General features: G+C 48.9%; 1 protein-coding gene across 5 annotated transcripts in view; it reads right to left on the bottom strand.

The window, feature by feature from the left end:
• Nucleotides 1-16,988, bottom strand: part of JAKMIP3 (Janus kinase and microtubule interacting protein 3) — an 85,998-nt gene that overhangs the window by 48,812 nt on the left and 20,198 nt on the right. For all 5 annotated transcript variants that reach the window (XM_056794889.1, XM_056794887.1, XM_056794884.1 and 2 more), the window contains exon 3: nt 3,286-3,783. In XM_056794889.1, coding sequence (XP_056650867.1) covers nt 3,286-3,783 — 498 coding nt within the window. The remainder of the gene's footprint in view (nt 1-3,285; nt 3,784-16,988) is intronic.

Here is a 16,988-nt window from a genome sequence, read left to right on the forward strand (position 1 = left end):
CCTGCCCTGTGCGACAGAGCAGGGCCCGGCACCCCCCCGGCCTGGCACAGGCTCTGTCAAGGCAGGGAGTCTGGGCCCTCTCTGGCAGAAGCTGCACCCCAGGCAGGGCCACCGAATGGGAGAGGCTCCAGAGGACGGAGACAGGGCAGGAGAAAGAACAGGAGAGTCCTGTGTTCAAATCCAAGCTCTGGCACCTTTCGGCAAGCTCTTTACCTCTCTGAGCTGCCATGTCTCCATCCGTCAAATGAGGCCTGTCAGCCGGCATCCACTTCCCATCCGCTTTGGGATCCCCCCCGACACTGGTGCGACTGTAGTCAAGCCGGGAGGCAGATCCCCTCCCCCGCTGGGGCTCCTGCAGAAAGGGGGAGCCGTGGGGCATGAGGAGGGCCCTGAGGAGCCAGCGGAGGAGCCCCCCAGGCCCACCCCTTTGTCTGGCAGTGAGGAGCCTCCCTGGTGGCTGAATGGAAGATGGACTGGGGAGGAGGGAGCCAGCGGGCGGCTCTCTGCCCCATCTGGGGTCCCGATGAGGGTCTACACCAAGGAGAGGAGGAGCGGGTTCAGGAGAGGCCACGAGGGGAAACAGAGGGCCTTGGCGCCATCTTGGATGTAGGGATGGCCAGCCGGCCAGAATCCCTCCTGGGGTGTGAGGCCGAGGCACTGGGGGGACGGGGTGCCCCGCCGAGGCTTCCGGAACGGCAGCGGGGGAGGGCCAGGGAGGAGCATCCTGAGCTCTGACGTGGGCACGGAGAGCTGAAGCTGTGTGCTGGGCGCCCAGTCAGAGGCCTAAAGCGCGGCTGAGCCTTGGCCAAGAGACCCACGAATGAGCTGCGGAGGGGGCAGGACCAGGATGGAGCCCGAGAGCCTCTGCATGGGGCCGAGGAGGCCGGGGTCCGCTCTTCAGGGCCGTCCTCCGCTGGGACGTCCGGGGGTCCGTGGACCGAGGGCTGGACAGGCCCCAGAGAGAGGAGAGGGCGGTCGTGGCCGAGAACGGGAGGGCTGGCATTCGCCGCCGCACGGCCTCCTCCCCCCTGCCCTGAGGTCCCCAAAGGGGGGCTGCAGTGGGTCCCTCTGGAGCCCTTCCTGCTCTCAGGCCTCTCCCGGGGGGCTGGAGCCCTTCCTGGTCTCCTTTTCTGCACAGAATGACGTGGCCGTCTTCCGAGGTCTGGTGAAAGCACGCATCGGGCTTGGGCCCAGCCAGCCTTGATCCCACGCCTGATCCAGAGCTCGGCGTCTAGGCCAAGACTTCAGGAAAGTTGCTGGAGTCACAGAACGGGCAGATGTTGACTGGGCCAGACTGGACCTGCAGCAGTGCTTGTGAGGCTCTGAGGGGCCCCTCTCTGGGCTCAGCTGCCCTCTGCCACGCAGTAGTCGTAGCTCACTATCGGCAGAAGATTCACAGAGCGCTCCCCGTCATCTGCTCTGCAGCCAGTACCAGGGTCAGCACCGCCACTGGGCAGCGGAGAGAGCCACGGTTCAGAGAAGCGCAATGAGGTACAGAGGCCACATGAAAGTGGGAAAGTTGGGACTCGAACTCAGCTCTCCTGACTCCGGATGCTCTGCTGTCTCCTGGCACCTTCCAGACCAGAAGGGGCGACGGTCCCATCGCGCTGAGGTGCTCCAAGTCCTCGGGGCTGCCTCTCTGGAGAAGTTTGACCTCCTTTGGGGGAGACGCCCTCCTTCGTGGTGGGGAGCCGTCTGCATCCGAACGGCCTCGGAGTACTTGGGAGCTCTTTCCAGCGTGGCCACGTGGGCTCGGACTTCCACGCAGAGCATCTTACAGAAATGATCGCATCGGCCCTCACAACCCCCCTTACAGATCAGGAAACGGGCAGACACAGCTGGGTGTCTGGGAAGGTCTCTAGGAACGAGGCAGAGGAGTCTGGGAAGGTCTCTCTCTAGGAGTCTGGGAAGGTCTCTCTCTAGGAACGACGCAGAGGAGTCTGGGAAGGTCTCTCTCTAGGAGCCTGGGAAGGTGTCTCTCTAGGAACAACGCAGAGGAGTCTGGGAAAGTTTCTCTCTAGGAACGACACAGAGGAGTCTGGGAAGGTGTCTCTCTAGTAATGACGCAGAGAAGTCTGGGAAGGTGTCTCTCTAGTAATGACGCAGAGAAGTCTGGGAAGGTGTCTCTCTAGGAACAACGCAGAGGAGTCTGGGAAGGTCTCTCTCTAGGAGTCTGGGAAGGTCTCTCTTTAGGAACGACGCAGAGGAGTCTGGGAAGGTCTCTCTCTAGGAACGACGCAGAGGAGTCTGGGAAGGTGTCTCTCTAGTAATGAAGCAGAGGAGTCTGGGAAGGTGTCTCTCTAGTAATGACGCAGAGAAGTCTGGGAAGGTGTCTCTCTAGGAATGACGCAGAGGAGTCTGGGAAGGTCTCTCTCTAGGAGTCTGGGAAGGTCAATCTCTAGGAACGACGCAGAGGGGAGCAAGTGGAGCCATGGAAACTAGGGAGCCGTCAGCACACCGGAGGACATGGAACGGGTGCCCTGCGCCAGGCAGGGAGAAGCGAGTGGAGCCGAATCTAGAGATCCGGCAGAACTCCAATGAAGAGGGATGAGAGGACGTGCCCAGGCCGGCCTTTGGCAGAGGGGAGATGGCTGGGTGCTACACAAGGCACAGCTTTTCCTTCTTTGTCCGTAAATCTGCATTGCTAGCTGGGACGGCTCTCTGGGAGGGAGAGGGGGGTGGAAACTCCGGCAATAGCAAAGCCCAAAACCATCCCTTAAAACTTCTTTCTAAAAACGTTAAAGGTATTTCCAGGGCGGGCAGACCTGGACTCTGGCCACGGGCTCCCAAGCTCCCAAAGGCCACAGAAGGCAGGTGGGGCTCCCTGCAGTGAGACGACCCCTGGGCCGGGCCTTCGGCCCTTTGGGAGAATGAATGGGAGCAGGACGGGGCGGTCCCCTAGAACAAAAGCCCCGAGATCCCGGGGCGCCCCAGCTCCCTGCCACGTGGGCCCAGAAGGCTGACCAACTGCAAAGGGCGGCGTACTAAGTTTCAGCAGGGCTCCACGTGGCCCTGGAACGAAGTGGAGCCTCTAAGAAACAAGATGCTTTTCCGGCGCTTTTGGCCCGAGGGCAGAAAGGCTGCTGGGAAAGGCGGTGTGGAGGCTCCCCGAAATGGGAAGGCTCGGGGCGTGGTCTGAACGGCAAGGCCACGCCTGCGGTGGGCGGCCTGGCCTGACTTGGGTTCTGGACTTGCCCGCGACCCCGACAGGGGCCGGTCCTGCCCCCAGAGCCAAGAGAAGCTGCCCCGCCCGGCCACCCCAGGAGCCAGCGGGCGCCCACATACCAGCCTGCGGATCTCCCGCTCGCACTCCCTCTTGATGCGGGTAATCTCCTCCTGGTGGAGGTGGTACACGCTCCGGATCTCGGCGGCCTTGATTTTGTCGGCCTGCATGACCAGGGTCAGGGCCTCTTCCACCTGCTTCTTGGCTCCCTTGAGGTCGGAGATCTCCTGCTGCATTCTGAGCTTCTCGAACTCAAAGCCCTTCTTGGCCTCTTCGCGCGCCTCGGAGATGAGCACGGTTTTGACCTTGTCCGGGGCGCTGTCCCTGAGCGCGGCGAGGAGCGCCTGCAGCCGCTGGTTCTCGTTGTCTTTGATGCGGATGACGCGCAGCAGCTCGCTCTCGTGCTGCCTCAGGAGCGCTTCGCGCACCGCCTGCAGCTCCTTCATCTTTTCTTCGTGCAGCTTGGCTTTGAGCTCCGTCACCAGCACGGTGCTCTTGCGCTGCTCGTGCTCCTTCGCCTGCCGGATCTCCTGCGTCTTCTCCCGCTCCGCCTTGCTGACCTGCAGAGCGGAGAGAAGAGCCGTTAAGGGCGAAAGAGCGGGGCCTCCGGGAGCAAAGGGGGGGGAGGGAGGGGGGAGTCCTTCCCCCAAGACTTTCTCCACCAAACCCAGAGGAAGAAATCAGGACCCGTAGGGGGATGTGGCAGAATTGGGGACGCCGCAGGTAGGGGCCCTGCGAAATGTGGGGAGGGGACGTCGCCATGGTGACTCTTGGGACGCCACATGCTGGGACAGAAAAACCATCAAGACACCCCCTTAGCCCTCGGCGTTAAGGCTTAGACAGGCCACCTCTCACGATGAACAAAGACCCCGCCCGATTGTCCACACTGGCCATCCAGGTCAGGTCGTATGAACAAAATAGGAAAATCAGAAATGCAGGGTAGAGGAATAAGAGAATTGGCCTCGGAGGCAGGGGACCAAGGGTCCTGGCCAGTGCCTCCCACTAACAGGCTGTATGATGGTCAGCTCTACAAATCAGGGAATCTCGGTTCTGGAAGGGGTCTCAGGGGCCACCAATTCGGATCCAAAGTGAGTAAGAAGCCTTCTGTTGTAAGAATGCACCCAGCTGCCCCCTCCCCCTGCACATATCAGATTGGCTAATATGACAGAAAAGGAAAATGACAAATACTGGAGAGGATGCACCAACATGAGGACACTAATACATTGTTGGTGGAGTTGTGAACTGATCTAACCATTCTGGAGAGCAATTTGGAAGTACACCCAAAGTGCTATAAAGTCGTGCCTAGCCTTTGACCCACAGAAACAAAAGATAAGGGAAAATGACTTATTTGTGCCAAAATATCTAGAGCAGCTCTTTTTGTGGTGACAAAGAATGGGACATCGAATATGTTCATCAATCGGGGAATGGCTCAACGCACTGTGAATATGATTGGGATCAGATACTCTTGTTCTAGAAGAAACGGCAAGGGGGATAGGGAAGACTTCCTGAACTGGTGCAGGCAGAAGTGAGCAGAACCAGGAGAACATGGACAGCTGTAAGCGTGAAAATGTGGGTTTCAAGACTGTGAATTGCCAAAACTGTAAAGATAATTTTTAGTGTCTTGATTTAAATAAAAAATAAGTGGTCGCCATGGGGAAAATTCCCAAATATGAAAATACCCGTTAGCTAGGTTTATGGAGATTTTAATTAATACAAATGAAGGAATTAAGGAAAGGGAGAGAGAGAGAATAAGAGAAAATAGTATGAAGGGCCTAGGCCATTGGCCTAGGCCTGAGTCTTAAGAGAGACTAGTCAGTCTTTTATCACTCACCACAGGATTTGTCCCAAGCAAGCTCCAGTCCTTCACTGAAATCCTCAATTCCTGAACTGAGTTCAGAGCTCCAGCTCCTCCAACTAACACCAAACTCCCACCTCCAAGGCAAACTCCCAAACTGAACTATGAACTCCAACTAGTCCAAACTCCAACTAAACCGAACTCCAACTCCCTAAATTTCAAACTCTCCTTCCTTTTAAAAAATTTTCTCGTGTCACCTCCCCTAAATGTTCACATCTACCAATCACAGTAGACGTTTCCCCCAGGACTGTCCATTCTTAGTTCTCATCTTCTTTTGTTCTCACCTTCTCTGATTCGATTATATCTTCTGAGTATTTCACACCTCTTGCTAAGCTTGTCCTTTGTAAGTTGCTTGACCTTTTAGTGATTAATTTAACCTTTGTAGGTACTTAGCACCCCTTTGTATTAGATCTAAAAATAGACCCAGCTTAAGGTTCCAGCTTTACTATAAGTACAAGTCGAGGACTTTCCATTGTTCAGTCAGGAGTTCACAACTTTGTCTTCCCCTAAGGCACTGTCTGAGTAGGGTGGAGTAATGTTAGAGTTCCCAATACATTCCTGACCAAGTACCTCCATTGTAGAAAATGAGGAATAGCTTAACCAAATGTTCTGAAGTAGAGTCAGAGCAGTTTTAAGATTCACACAGGGTAATGGCGATAAACAGCCGTGAGAGACTCAGCTCTTCTGAGCATCTGAAAACTGTTCCAAGGGACTTGATGACAAGCGTACCTGCCTCCCGAAGAGGCCAGACAGCCTGTGGACAAGGGTGGGAGGATCCACGTCTTCTCTTATAACAAGGCCAATATGGAAATGTCTGGCAGGACTCCCCATGCACGGTCCATACAAAATGGCTTTCTGTCCCCAGGGGAGGGGAAGGGAGGGGAGGGAGGGGGGGGAACTGGGGATTCAGAGGTCTAAAGAGTGACGATTAAGCGTTTATGTTGACACAGAATTGAGAAAGTGAAGAACTGAAAGCCACCTCCCCAATGAGCACCCTCTGCTCAGGGCCTTGCCTTGCTCTGGGAAGGTGCTCCAGCCCAGCAGTCACCTCTCCAGTTGTTAAGAAGCTTTCCGGACCCCAAATGGAAATCTTCATCTCTGCACCACCGAGCCCCAGCTGCCTGCTTTGCCTTCTAGGCTCCGGCAGGCAGAACAAGTCTAGTGCATCCCCTCCTTCTGAGTTCCAGCCCTCCAGTGGCCTGTCCAAACTGGGTCCTCTTCTCTTCGCAGTCTATTTACCTCATTACTACAGCATGGCCCAGGACCCTTCTGGCCACGTCCTCTGGATATGCCACCTGACGGGGAGCCCCGCGGTCCAGAGCTCTGAGCAGGTGGCTGACCCCCACCCCGGCAGGGACACCGCTCTTCTCTGAAGCAGCTTTCTGGGCCGCTAAGTCAGCACAGAAGAACTTCTTGTACCTAACATCTTAGTGATCCTTTTGCTCACGTCGTAGTCCCTTCCCAAGCACAGAAAGCCCGTCTTCCGGCAAAGCAGCTTGTATAACGTCCATCTGGAGTCCTCTGCCTCACTGCTTTTACCCAGAGGCAGCCAGGCAGCCAGTGGCCAGAGCTGAGGGACTACAGTCAGGAAGGCTGGGTTCAAGAGTGGTCTCGGGGGCTTACCGGCTGTCTAGCTGAGCAAGTCACTGATCTCTGTTTGCCTCAGTCTCCTCATCTGAAAAATGGGAATCCTCGCAGCATCTCCCTGTTATGAGGCTCAGATGAGATAATATTTGTAAAGCACTCAGCCCAGTGCCCGGCGCAGAATAAGTGCTCCATGAATGTCAGTTATTAACGCTATTTTCCTCCCATTGTCGCGGTCATCAGGCAGTTTTCCAGCACTTGGATCCCATAAGCCTTCCTCTGGCTAAATTTCTGCGGATTGTTCACACTCGTCATTTCTCAAGCACGATGACGTTTCCTTAAATCCACGTGCCACTTGCTCACCTCTCCACGAGCCACGGACGTCCACTGCTTCCACGAACAGGTCTCACAGAGCTGGCCTGTCCTCCTCCTGCCATCTCTAGTGAAGCCTCTGGATTCAATGGAGAAGTCGGCGATTTTTTAGTGGCTTCTAACGATTTCCCAGAACACCGGACAGAATCATAACTCAACAGCGTGCTGAGGGCCTGCCTCAATTCTCACCGCCTTTCCTAGAGGCCATTTGCTGTATGTGGCTCTCTTGGCCAGTCTGGTGGGTGTGAGATGAAGCATCCACATCGCTTTCATCTGTGCTTGTCTCTAGGGGCAGCAGCCAACTTGGAAGTCCTTTTTATGAGCTGTGCGGCCTCTGCCTGAGAAATAGGAAAAGTACTTCGCACTGTTGAAGCACCGTCTGAATGCTATTATCGTTGTTCTCATCGTTCGGGGGAAACGACTCCTCGGCTGCTGCACAATGGCCTTGGCTTTTCTGCTGGTGGCATCCCCTCCTCTTGCACCACGGTCTGGTAATGGAGATGTGTGATGGGGAGACTCTTGTCCTTAATTAGTAACTTCTCTTCCGCTTCTATTGCCTCCACTTATTCTGGCAAAATCTGAACTCTTATCATTAGAATCATCTACTTTATCTTTCACAGTGTCTCTCCTGCATCCCTGGTGGGAGAATTCTCTCCCAGGCCCACCTGGGGCAGGTGCCCGCCTCCCCTCTCCTCTCACACTCTTTACTACGGAACCATCTACAGAGAGTGCCGATTGTGGCATGTGGTGTAAACTGGTGGTCTAAATGTCATTTCCGCCAAGCTCATTTGAATTTTGCCTTGCAGTTTTTGTCCTTTTCCTCCAGAGGCCCCGGGATTCCTGGCATGACTGAACACTGCGACGTCGCACTGTTGCATTGCTTCTGGATTGTGCTTACTAGTCCGCTTCCCTGGCTGCTCTTTCCCGTTGGTAATCTCTGCCAGACCAGCTCTGAGGAATCCCTTGGAATCCAGTCATGCTGGGCCCCCTCCCTTCCTTCCCTTCTTGGTTCATGATTTCCCTGAGGCTCCTGGTCTGCTCCTCCAGATGAATTCTTGCACTATTTTGTCTGGCTCTATACTGGCTGACTTGGCTAGAGAGCACCACTTTGAGGGGGTATTTATAATCATAGCTAACATTTTGGTAGCGCTGCAAGCTCTGCATAACATGACAAGGATCTCATCTGGGCCTCAGAACAACCCTGAGTTGGATGTTGTTATTATCCCCATTTCAGAGATGAAGAAACGGAGGTAGGCAGAGGCAGAGGGACTCGCCTGGGTCACACAACAAGAGTCTGAGGCCAGATTTTAAGTTCGAGTCTTTCTGACTCCAGGGCTCCATCCCCTCTCACCCGGCTACATGGCATGATGTGGGATCATCCCACGGTGGGGGGCTTTTAGCCCAGAGCTGTATAATTGAAAATCTGTTACCCTAAAAAAAAGAACTACATTTCCCAGGAGCCCACTGACTTCCTGTCATTACAAACTTCCTGTAGATAGGGGATATTAGGTAGGGATGTGGAAGATCCCACCTCTTTACTTCTGGTCCCCAGCTTGGTGGTGGTTAGGCGGGTGTTTGAACTGGCTGATCAGCCATGGGCATGTGGTCTTTATTTTGTATTTTCTTTATTCCTTGATTTCTAATGATCATTTAATAAACCTCTAAAATATAATATTTTATTGTTGAGATTTAATTTTAACTTTTACAGAGCACACATTCACCAATGGGAGGAACTGGGCCCGCTTAGTCCAGAGAACACTCGCAGCTGTGTTCACTCTTCCATCAGAGGTTGGATAGATCCTGGCCAGGAGGTTCTGGTTGGGGCTCTTTCCGTGTCTAAGCTGGATGAGAGGGCTGCTGGGGGCCTTGTGAGCTGCATTCCATGATTCTGCGACTTTATTCCCCCAAACACAGCAAACAGCAAGCAGACACAGAGTCTACGCACCATTCCCCAAGGCCTCAAGAAGATGCCTCCAAGACTCCCTTGTGAACAGCTCTGTTTTTCCATCAGTAAAAGGGGGCCCCTTCCAGCTCGTGCTCCATGATCCAGGGATGCCCAGAGAACAGCCCTTCTGCTGTGTCAAGGAAGTTCATCCCCTCCCCCTCCTGAGTAGCTTGACCTGTCCATCAAACATTCCGGACAGAACACAACTGTGCCAGGTTTTGAGTCCATGTATGTGCTGTACGCCAATAAAAGTCAAGGCTTTGGGCTTGAGGGGAGGGAGAAGTGAGAGAAGGAAGAAGGAGGAGGTCGGGAACAGAGCAGGCAGGTGAAGGGAAGGAGGAAGGGGCTTGCAGGCTGGGGACCACGTGGTCAGGCTACTTAGAGGAAGGATTGTCTACTCTTCCTAATAAACTATAAAATATATACCTGGATAGAAATAGTATTCCAATTCTTACAGATGGCGACCAGATGGGCTCTTTAGGACCTTTAATTTAGATAAGTGCTTAGGTAAGATAAAAGCGGCTTCTGCCTGCATATACGAAACTGGCTGGGAAAGAGAAGCAGAACCCTCGTCGGAAGTGCCTCTTCCAACCAATTGGTGACAAAACTCCCTCCCATGTGCCCCCCCCCCACCTCAGGGTGGTGAGTCAGTAAAGTCCTGGCCAGAGCACAGTAACCCAGCCCAGCCCAGCCCAGCCCAGCCCCTGACTTCCTGGCAGGCTCCTACTGTCGCTTTGCTCAGCCAGGCACTGCACTGAGCGAGGAGACACCCCTTAAATAAATCCTGGGGCTCCTTCTAGGCTGTGGATTAGAGTTAGGGGCTCTCTGGGGCAGCAGAGAAGGGAAAAAACATTTTTTGCCCAGACGGGATCTGGGTCTGACTTTTCCAGCCCAGCCTCTGAAACTCTTGATCCAAAGCCCTCCCACTGCACTTGGCCCAGCACAGCCCTTGCAGACTGGGGGAACAGCACACAGGGGTGGCCCCCTAGGAATTGGTGTAAGACCCCCCCCAACTTTTGACTCTGGCAGTGGTGGGCTGGAGAAGAGAACTCGCACTCGCGTGCTTGGTAGTCAGACCAAGAGGTTGGAATTCCTGGGTTAAAAAGAAAATAGCCCTGATTGAGTGGGTCCCTGGCAGTTACCAGCGTCCCCCAATGTTTGAAAGAAACACATGGTTGTTTGCTCTGGGGGAGGGGAAGATATTTAATTCCATTTTTCTTTCCCTTCTCTCTTTCCCCCCTCAAGCAGTCCTTAGACCTGGGCTAAGAGGAAGTGCTTTTTGCAATTATTTTCTTTCTTCCTTTCCCCCCTTCAGACAGCATTTTTACAAGGAAGTTCTCTTGGGATTTTTCTCTCTCCCTCCCCCACCCTCAAACTTTCCTTGCAGACTGCCTGCCCTCCTTTAGCATATCAAAAGCCACAATTTTTTTTCTCTTCCTTTATCTGACTGCTTTTTAGATAAAGGCCTACCCACAAGTGCCTTCCATTCTACACGCATTTATATCGCCACCTACTGCTGAGAATTAAAACTGCAGGAAAATGAAAGAATTCCTTTGCTACTGTCACTAGTGATCTAAAATAATGCTATTAAATTGGATACATTTAAATAAAAAGATTATTAATAGTTAAATATGTATAATATTGAATTTAAATTAAAACCAAATTTCTAAAATTGAACAAATCCAACATTAAATCAAATTAATTACATGCAATATTAAGGCATAATTTTAGAACACAATAGTATTACTAATACTATCAATAATAATTGATAATTACTAATTTTCAATAACTATTATTAGTCACTCCTATTATTAATTATTAATAATTATTGTTGATGATGGACACTTGTTTATGGTTGTGGTTATTATTTATTAATAACAATATTTATAACAAATATATTATTAATTATTAATACCATTATATCTCATTATAATGCATGCATATTAATTATTAATGACAACACCAATAATTATAACAAATGCCTATTATTGTTATTAATCACAACAATTATTACACTAAATACATATTCATTATTGATACTATTGCTGTGCAACAATTACTATTTCCTTACATTAGTTTTTTGTTTTAAACCTCCTCTTGTTGCCTTCCACAATAACATTAAAAACTTTGTGTCTCCATTTTTTATGTTTTAGGAACTTTTCATTGTTTAAGCTGACCATTTAGCAATATGCAAACTAGAGTAAATAGGCAGATTAAGACATACAGACTAGAAAATATGGGAAATACTGCAACACATCAAGTGGAATCAGGAAATGTTCCTCCTGATTCACCCCTACATACATTTCTTAATTCTTGGGCTGATCCCAATCTACCTAAGCAGATTTGGATGACAAAGAATGAAGCTAGAAAGCTTTGTAAGGCATGGATGGACATATCTTTTATCTAGTCAAAATATGGCTCTTTTGACTTCAAGATCTTAAAAAATTTGAAGTTAACCATTAAGAACAAAGATTCCAAAGATTATAAATACTGGTTCTTGTGAGCATATCATGTTGATAAATCGACCATCCCCTCCAGTGAGGAAATCATTCTTTCTTTGGAACCAAACCATTCTAGCTTAACACCTTCAGTGAAATCTAGCAAGAAACACACGCTATCATCACACCTGGCCTGTGAGGATGTTTCTCCTCATACTGACCCAAACCAGGACTTGAATTCCTCAGCAACTCTCCCTGTCAGACTTTGCTCATCCCCTACTCCTCCCTTTCCCCCAATCTACCTCTCTACCCTCCCTTAACATCCCCTCACTCTAACTAGCCAGTGCCCATCCATCTCCCCATCCCCACCCATACCATCTTTTCCCATACCCTCCTTCCCACCCACCTTAATGACTCCTCTAGACCTCACCCATTCTACTCCTCTCCATCCCATACTTTGTCCCCCCTTCTCCCCACCCTGCCTCCAGCCCCTCCCCATTCCTCTCCACTATGCCCCCAGCCCTGCCCCTGATCTTTTTTCTCTGCCTCCCCACCTGCTGACCAGCTCCCTTCCACCACCCCATCCCCTTTCCCAACTAGCCTCACCACAACCCACTCCATTTAACTCCAAAACACAGGCCAATCTGTAGTTACCACAGATGATTCAAATAAAGGTCATTTTCCTCTAAGAGATATCCCTACATATAACAGACATGAGGACTTAGTAAACATTAGACATCATACACCTTTTTCTCCAAAGGTCATAGCGAGATCAATGAAAAATTTCCCTCATTTGAAACTGAGCCTATATTGTTAATAAATAGGGTTGAGAACATTTTTCATACATACAACCCCACATGGGTTGATGTGGAAGATTTGCTCCAGGCCTTGCTAACAGAAAGGGAAAGGAATAAGATTCTTTCTCTTGTTAATTAGGCCCAGGGAGAGGGAACAACTCATTGGCCAACTGAAGATCCCAAATGGAACTCAAATTCAAAGCAAGATTACTTACAACTATGTCAGGCTAGAAATGCATTGCTAAAAGCTATGAGAGCTTGTTCTGATAGGCCTGGTTCATGAACTAAATTTGAAAATCTTAAGCAAGAAGACAGTGAGAATCCCTCCTAGTTTATGGATAGACTTACTGAGCTGGGAGGCATATATATTGAGCTCAATCTTGATAGGGAAAGGGATGTTAGACAAATCAGAATACAATTTGTGAAACAGTTGTTAGGTAGTTAGGAATTATTTTATGACTAGTTGTCCATATTGGCCTACTATGGACCTTGAAGACTTAAAAAGAGTGACAGTGTATGCTTTTGAGGGACATAAGGAGAAGGAGAAGGACAACACTGATTTAGTGGAAGCATTAAGGAAGGAAATAAAAGAATTGACTGCTAAACAGGGTGAGAATAATTAAGAGAACACTACTTTAGTAGAGACATTGAGGAAGGAAATAAAAGAATTAACTGAAACAGTTGTAAAGGTAAAGCAAGGAGAGATCATAGCTCCCTTACAAGAATCCAGAAAACAACCACTAACATGTTATTTTTGTGGAAAAGTGGGTCATGTAATTATGAATTGTAAGAAGAGGAATTAGGAAAATATGAATAGAAGCTTCAGGGATAATGATGGTAATAGGAGGAATAGTTATTTGAATGAGGCAAATCAAAACTCACACCCAAACATTGGTACTCAGTGTGGGAACTCTCCTCAGTATGGGGGACCCCAGAGGTGTGGACAAAGGGAATATGATGAATGATGGTACTTGGGAGGGGAAGGAACCTCAAAGAGTCTGGAGGTGAATTTTTAAGCCTTTTCAGACCTAATTGCCTTCTTTATGTTAACGGTTGCAGTTTGTTCCCCTCCCCAGAATGAAGTCTCTGTAACACAAGATGTATGTAATTTAATGTCAATACTTCATAAGTTATCAAAATTGAATTCTGATACAGTGTCTTAATTTGTACCTCCCCTATGATTATGATTGCACTGTAGAAGAATACCGTTGCAAAAGCCCATTAACAGCATTTTGTTCCTTTTTTCTCTTTGTTAATTGTTAATAAATGATGATGGATGAACTTCATCAAACTGGTTTCAACCTGTATAAAAGTTTTGGAGAATTTATTTATCTAATAATTTAAATCTATTTTAATGGGTATTCAGACATGATTTTCAGATATCTGGGAGCATCCCTGCCCCCGACTGATCATTTTCTTGCCTCTGAGTTGTTTGTAACAAGAGGTATGTGTACATTTGTAGCTGAAGTAGAGTGAAATGACATTGTTGCATTTTCCCATCACTGCATTTATTGTAAATGTAATGGATGACATATCTGCAGTGATTTTCACTTTTTAGTCCTCAGCTCCACGTGAAAATGGTTGGGACATATTGGAGACAATTCTGTTACACTGTTACAGTCTCATACCAAAAGGGAGGGAAGTTCCTAAGTGGCTGCGTTACCCTGTGATGTATTATAACCTCATCCAGAAGGTTGGAATGATTTTTCCTGTGAAGCCTTGTAGCTTCGAAATGCATTTCTTATGTGTGTAATTCTTCATCAACTGTACTGAGGTTTTTCTGGGTTTCTCTCTTACCAAATTTTGGAAATGATGGTAATAGACTTTTTAAAATATCTTTGCCAAGGACTGGTTAAATCTGTAGAATTTGTGATAAATAAATTTTTACATGTCACATAACAAGTCATGTCAATCCTAATGATAGTGGGTTTGTTTGCTATTGTCATAAATTATAATTTTGGGGATTTTGTAATTTTTAGTATCTGTATTAGTTGTTGTACTACTATTTTTAAAAGGCTTTTACCTGGTGAAAAAATTATGTACACTCACACCGTGGATCCTGGCCAAGTTAAGAGGGATATAAATTTCATTTTTGAGTGAGCACATTTTGTGTTGTGCCTCTGCTTGGCACAACATGATATTGTTACATGGAATGTGCATTGTGAAATTATGATTTTTTCAATTATTTTTTTCTCTTTATGTTTGTGATAAGATATTTGATTTTTTTCTCTTTCTTTTTTCCTATCCTTGGTGATGCTTGAAGAACGTGAGATCAGTGTTAATGCTTTTTTGCCTTAAAGGACATAGTTCACAGCATAAGTTTACAGTATCTATTAGCCCTAGTAATATGCATATGCAAAGGCTTTCGACTATGGCAACCTGCCATTTATTGATAAATGTTATGGGACTTTGTTAAATGATTGTGTCTGATTCAGGAGAAAGGAACAACAGAGCCAATATATAGTGTCAAGTAGCACAGGGTCAAAACAGACCAAGACCAATCCAGGGAGGATTAGGACTTGAACCTAGTGTGAGAATCGAGGACATATGTTAAGATGCAGGACTCCCTTGAACCACACTCCATGTGCAATACTCTGAGTCAAGTACCTCAGGTTGGCTATCATCCTGGCTCCCCTTATCACTGACAGTGATGGTAAGATCAGACCAAGGAATGGTTTTCCCATTTGCCGCTGAAACTTAGCCCTTTCTCTCTTATAATTTGGCAATTTTCTGTAGTCCTGTAAAAGTAAAGTGAGTAAAGTGCTGTATTAGTGCTATTGTCCTTAGGTTTGTGGAACATAAGTCACTTTAATTGGACCTTGTTACTGATTCAAGGACTTATTACAGGTTTTTTATTTTTTACTCAGAATTCTATACATGTAAGATTTTTATTTTGCTTTTTATCATTTCTGTACTACTTATTATTTTTATACAGAATTTATTTTTACTCTTTTATTTTGGATATTTTTGGGTGGTTTATTTTTTGTTTTTGTTTTGACAATTGTTCCATACACCTCATAACTCAATCATGTATCCCAGTGTGATTCTGGTGTTTGTCAACACCCTTCTCAGGGGGATTGTATAATTATCCTAAAATCCAAGATTTAAAAATTTTTGGAGAAATTTCAGGAAAAGAAACTTGCCAACACCCCATATCAAGAAAGTGGATCCTTTTGGAGAAGGTGCTAAACAGATACCTGAAGAATCCACACATTGCATCAAAAGATCCAGAATGAACTTTGGGATATAATAAACTGAATTGAAGGAGGTTGAACATACTTAGTCTGAATGTAAACTCTTATGCCAAAGGGGACTTCCCCCTAATTGGCACTTTGTCAATGCGTCTATCAATCAGATTTTTGTATTTTACTCTCATCTCTAACTATTGTAACTTCCTCTTAGAAAAATGCAATATTGTATTACTTTTAGCTAGAAGGTATTTAGAGTTATAAGATAGTTATATTTAAATGATGCATTGGGGAGACGGGTCTCCCAAAGGATCACAGGGGGATTGTGTCAGGAAGTTCATCCCCTCCCCATCCTGAGTAGCTTGACTTGTCCTTCAAACATTCCGGACAGAACACAGTTGCGCCAGGTTTTGAGTCCATGTATGTGCTGTACGCCAATAAAAGTCAAGGCTTTGGGCTTGAGGGGAGGGAGAAGCGAGAGGAGAAAGAAGAAGGAGGAGGTCGGGAACAGAGCAGGCAGGTGAAGGGAAGGAGGAAGGGACTTGCAGGCTAGACACCACATAGTCAGGTTACTCAGAGGAAGGATTGTCTACTCTTCCTAATAAACTATAAAATATATATCTGGGTAGAAATAGTATTCCAATTCTTACACTGCTCTCTCTTTCAGAGGAAGACGCTCCATAGCTCACAGGCCCACTGCCCACATGGACAGGTTTGCATCAGGCTGGCCCGACCCTGTACCGAGCAGACAATGGCCAGTGCCTGGCATAGGGACGAGGGAGTCCACACTGCACGGAGCCCAGCTGTGGCGCTGCTGGGGAGCTCTCTGTCTCGTCAGCAGCCGTGCCGGGCCACGGACAACAGCTCCTTTTTAGAGATCACAAACCCCAGGACTCCCAAGACAATGAGCCACTCAGAAGCTCCCCAGAGAACGGGCCCTGCGGAAGCCAAGTGCCACCCAGTCCTGGAGGAGGGGACTTTGCTCTTCAGTCCCCTGCCTTGACACTAGCCTGTCCAGCTCCAGTGGGGCGGGCAGGATCCAGGAGCCCGACCCAGGCCCAGCAGGTTTCCTAGAGCCCTCCGGCCACCTGTGGGCCCCGCTGCTGCTCACACAGCCACCTCCACCCTCTGGAAGAGGAAATCGAACCCCGCCACCACTGTTCCCCAAAGGGTACGACGCTCTGACGCCCTAAGACCCCGAGCCAGCGTCCCTGGGACCTCTCCATGGCGTCAGCACCGAGCCTTGAATGTGGGCGACATTTTAGCAATCCTTTGTCTCTGTGGCCACTGAGGCCTGGACCAGCGTCCTGCCTGTCCCACCCGATGACCAGCGCGGAGGCCCTGTGCACGCTTCCTTCTCCCCCGGCCCCGCCTGCAGCTGGTCAGCATCGATCCTGCCTCCCCGGCCTCTGAGGTGCGCCTCCTGCCCCAGCCCAGCCACCCCTGGGTCCAGTCCTGCACCCCCTCCCGGCGACGGCTCTCCCCTCTCAGGGCTGCCAGACTCATTCTTGTGTCGTGTGTTTGCACCTCTCAGAGACCCTCAGCAGCTGCCCCCCATGCCAGACGCAACCTCCTGGCCAAAGCTG

The sequence above is a fragment of the Monodelphis domestica genome, chromosome 1 (assembly GCF_027887165.1).
Source record: "Monodelphis domestica isolate mMonDom1 chromosome 1, mMonDom1.pri, whole genome shotgun sequence".
NCBI lineage: Eukaryota > Metazoa > Chordata > Mammalia > Didelphimorphia > Didelphidae > Monodelphis > Monodelphis domestica.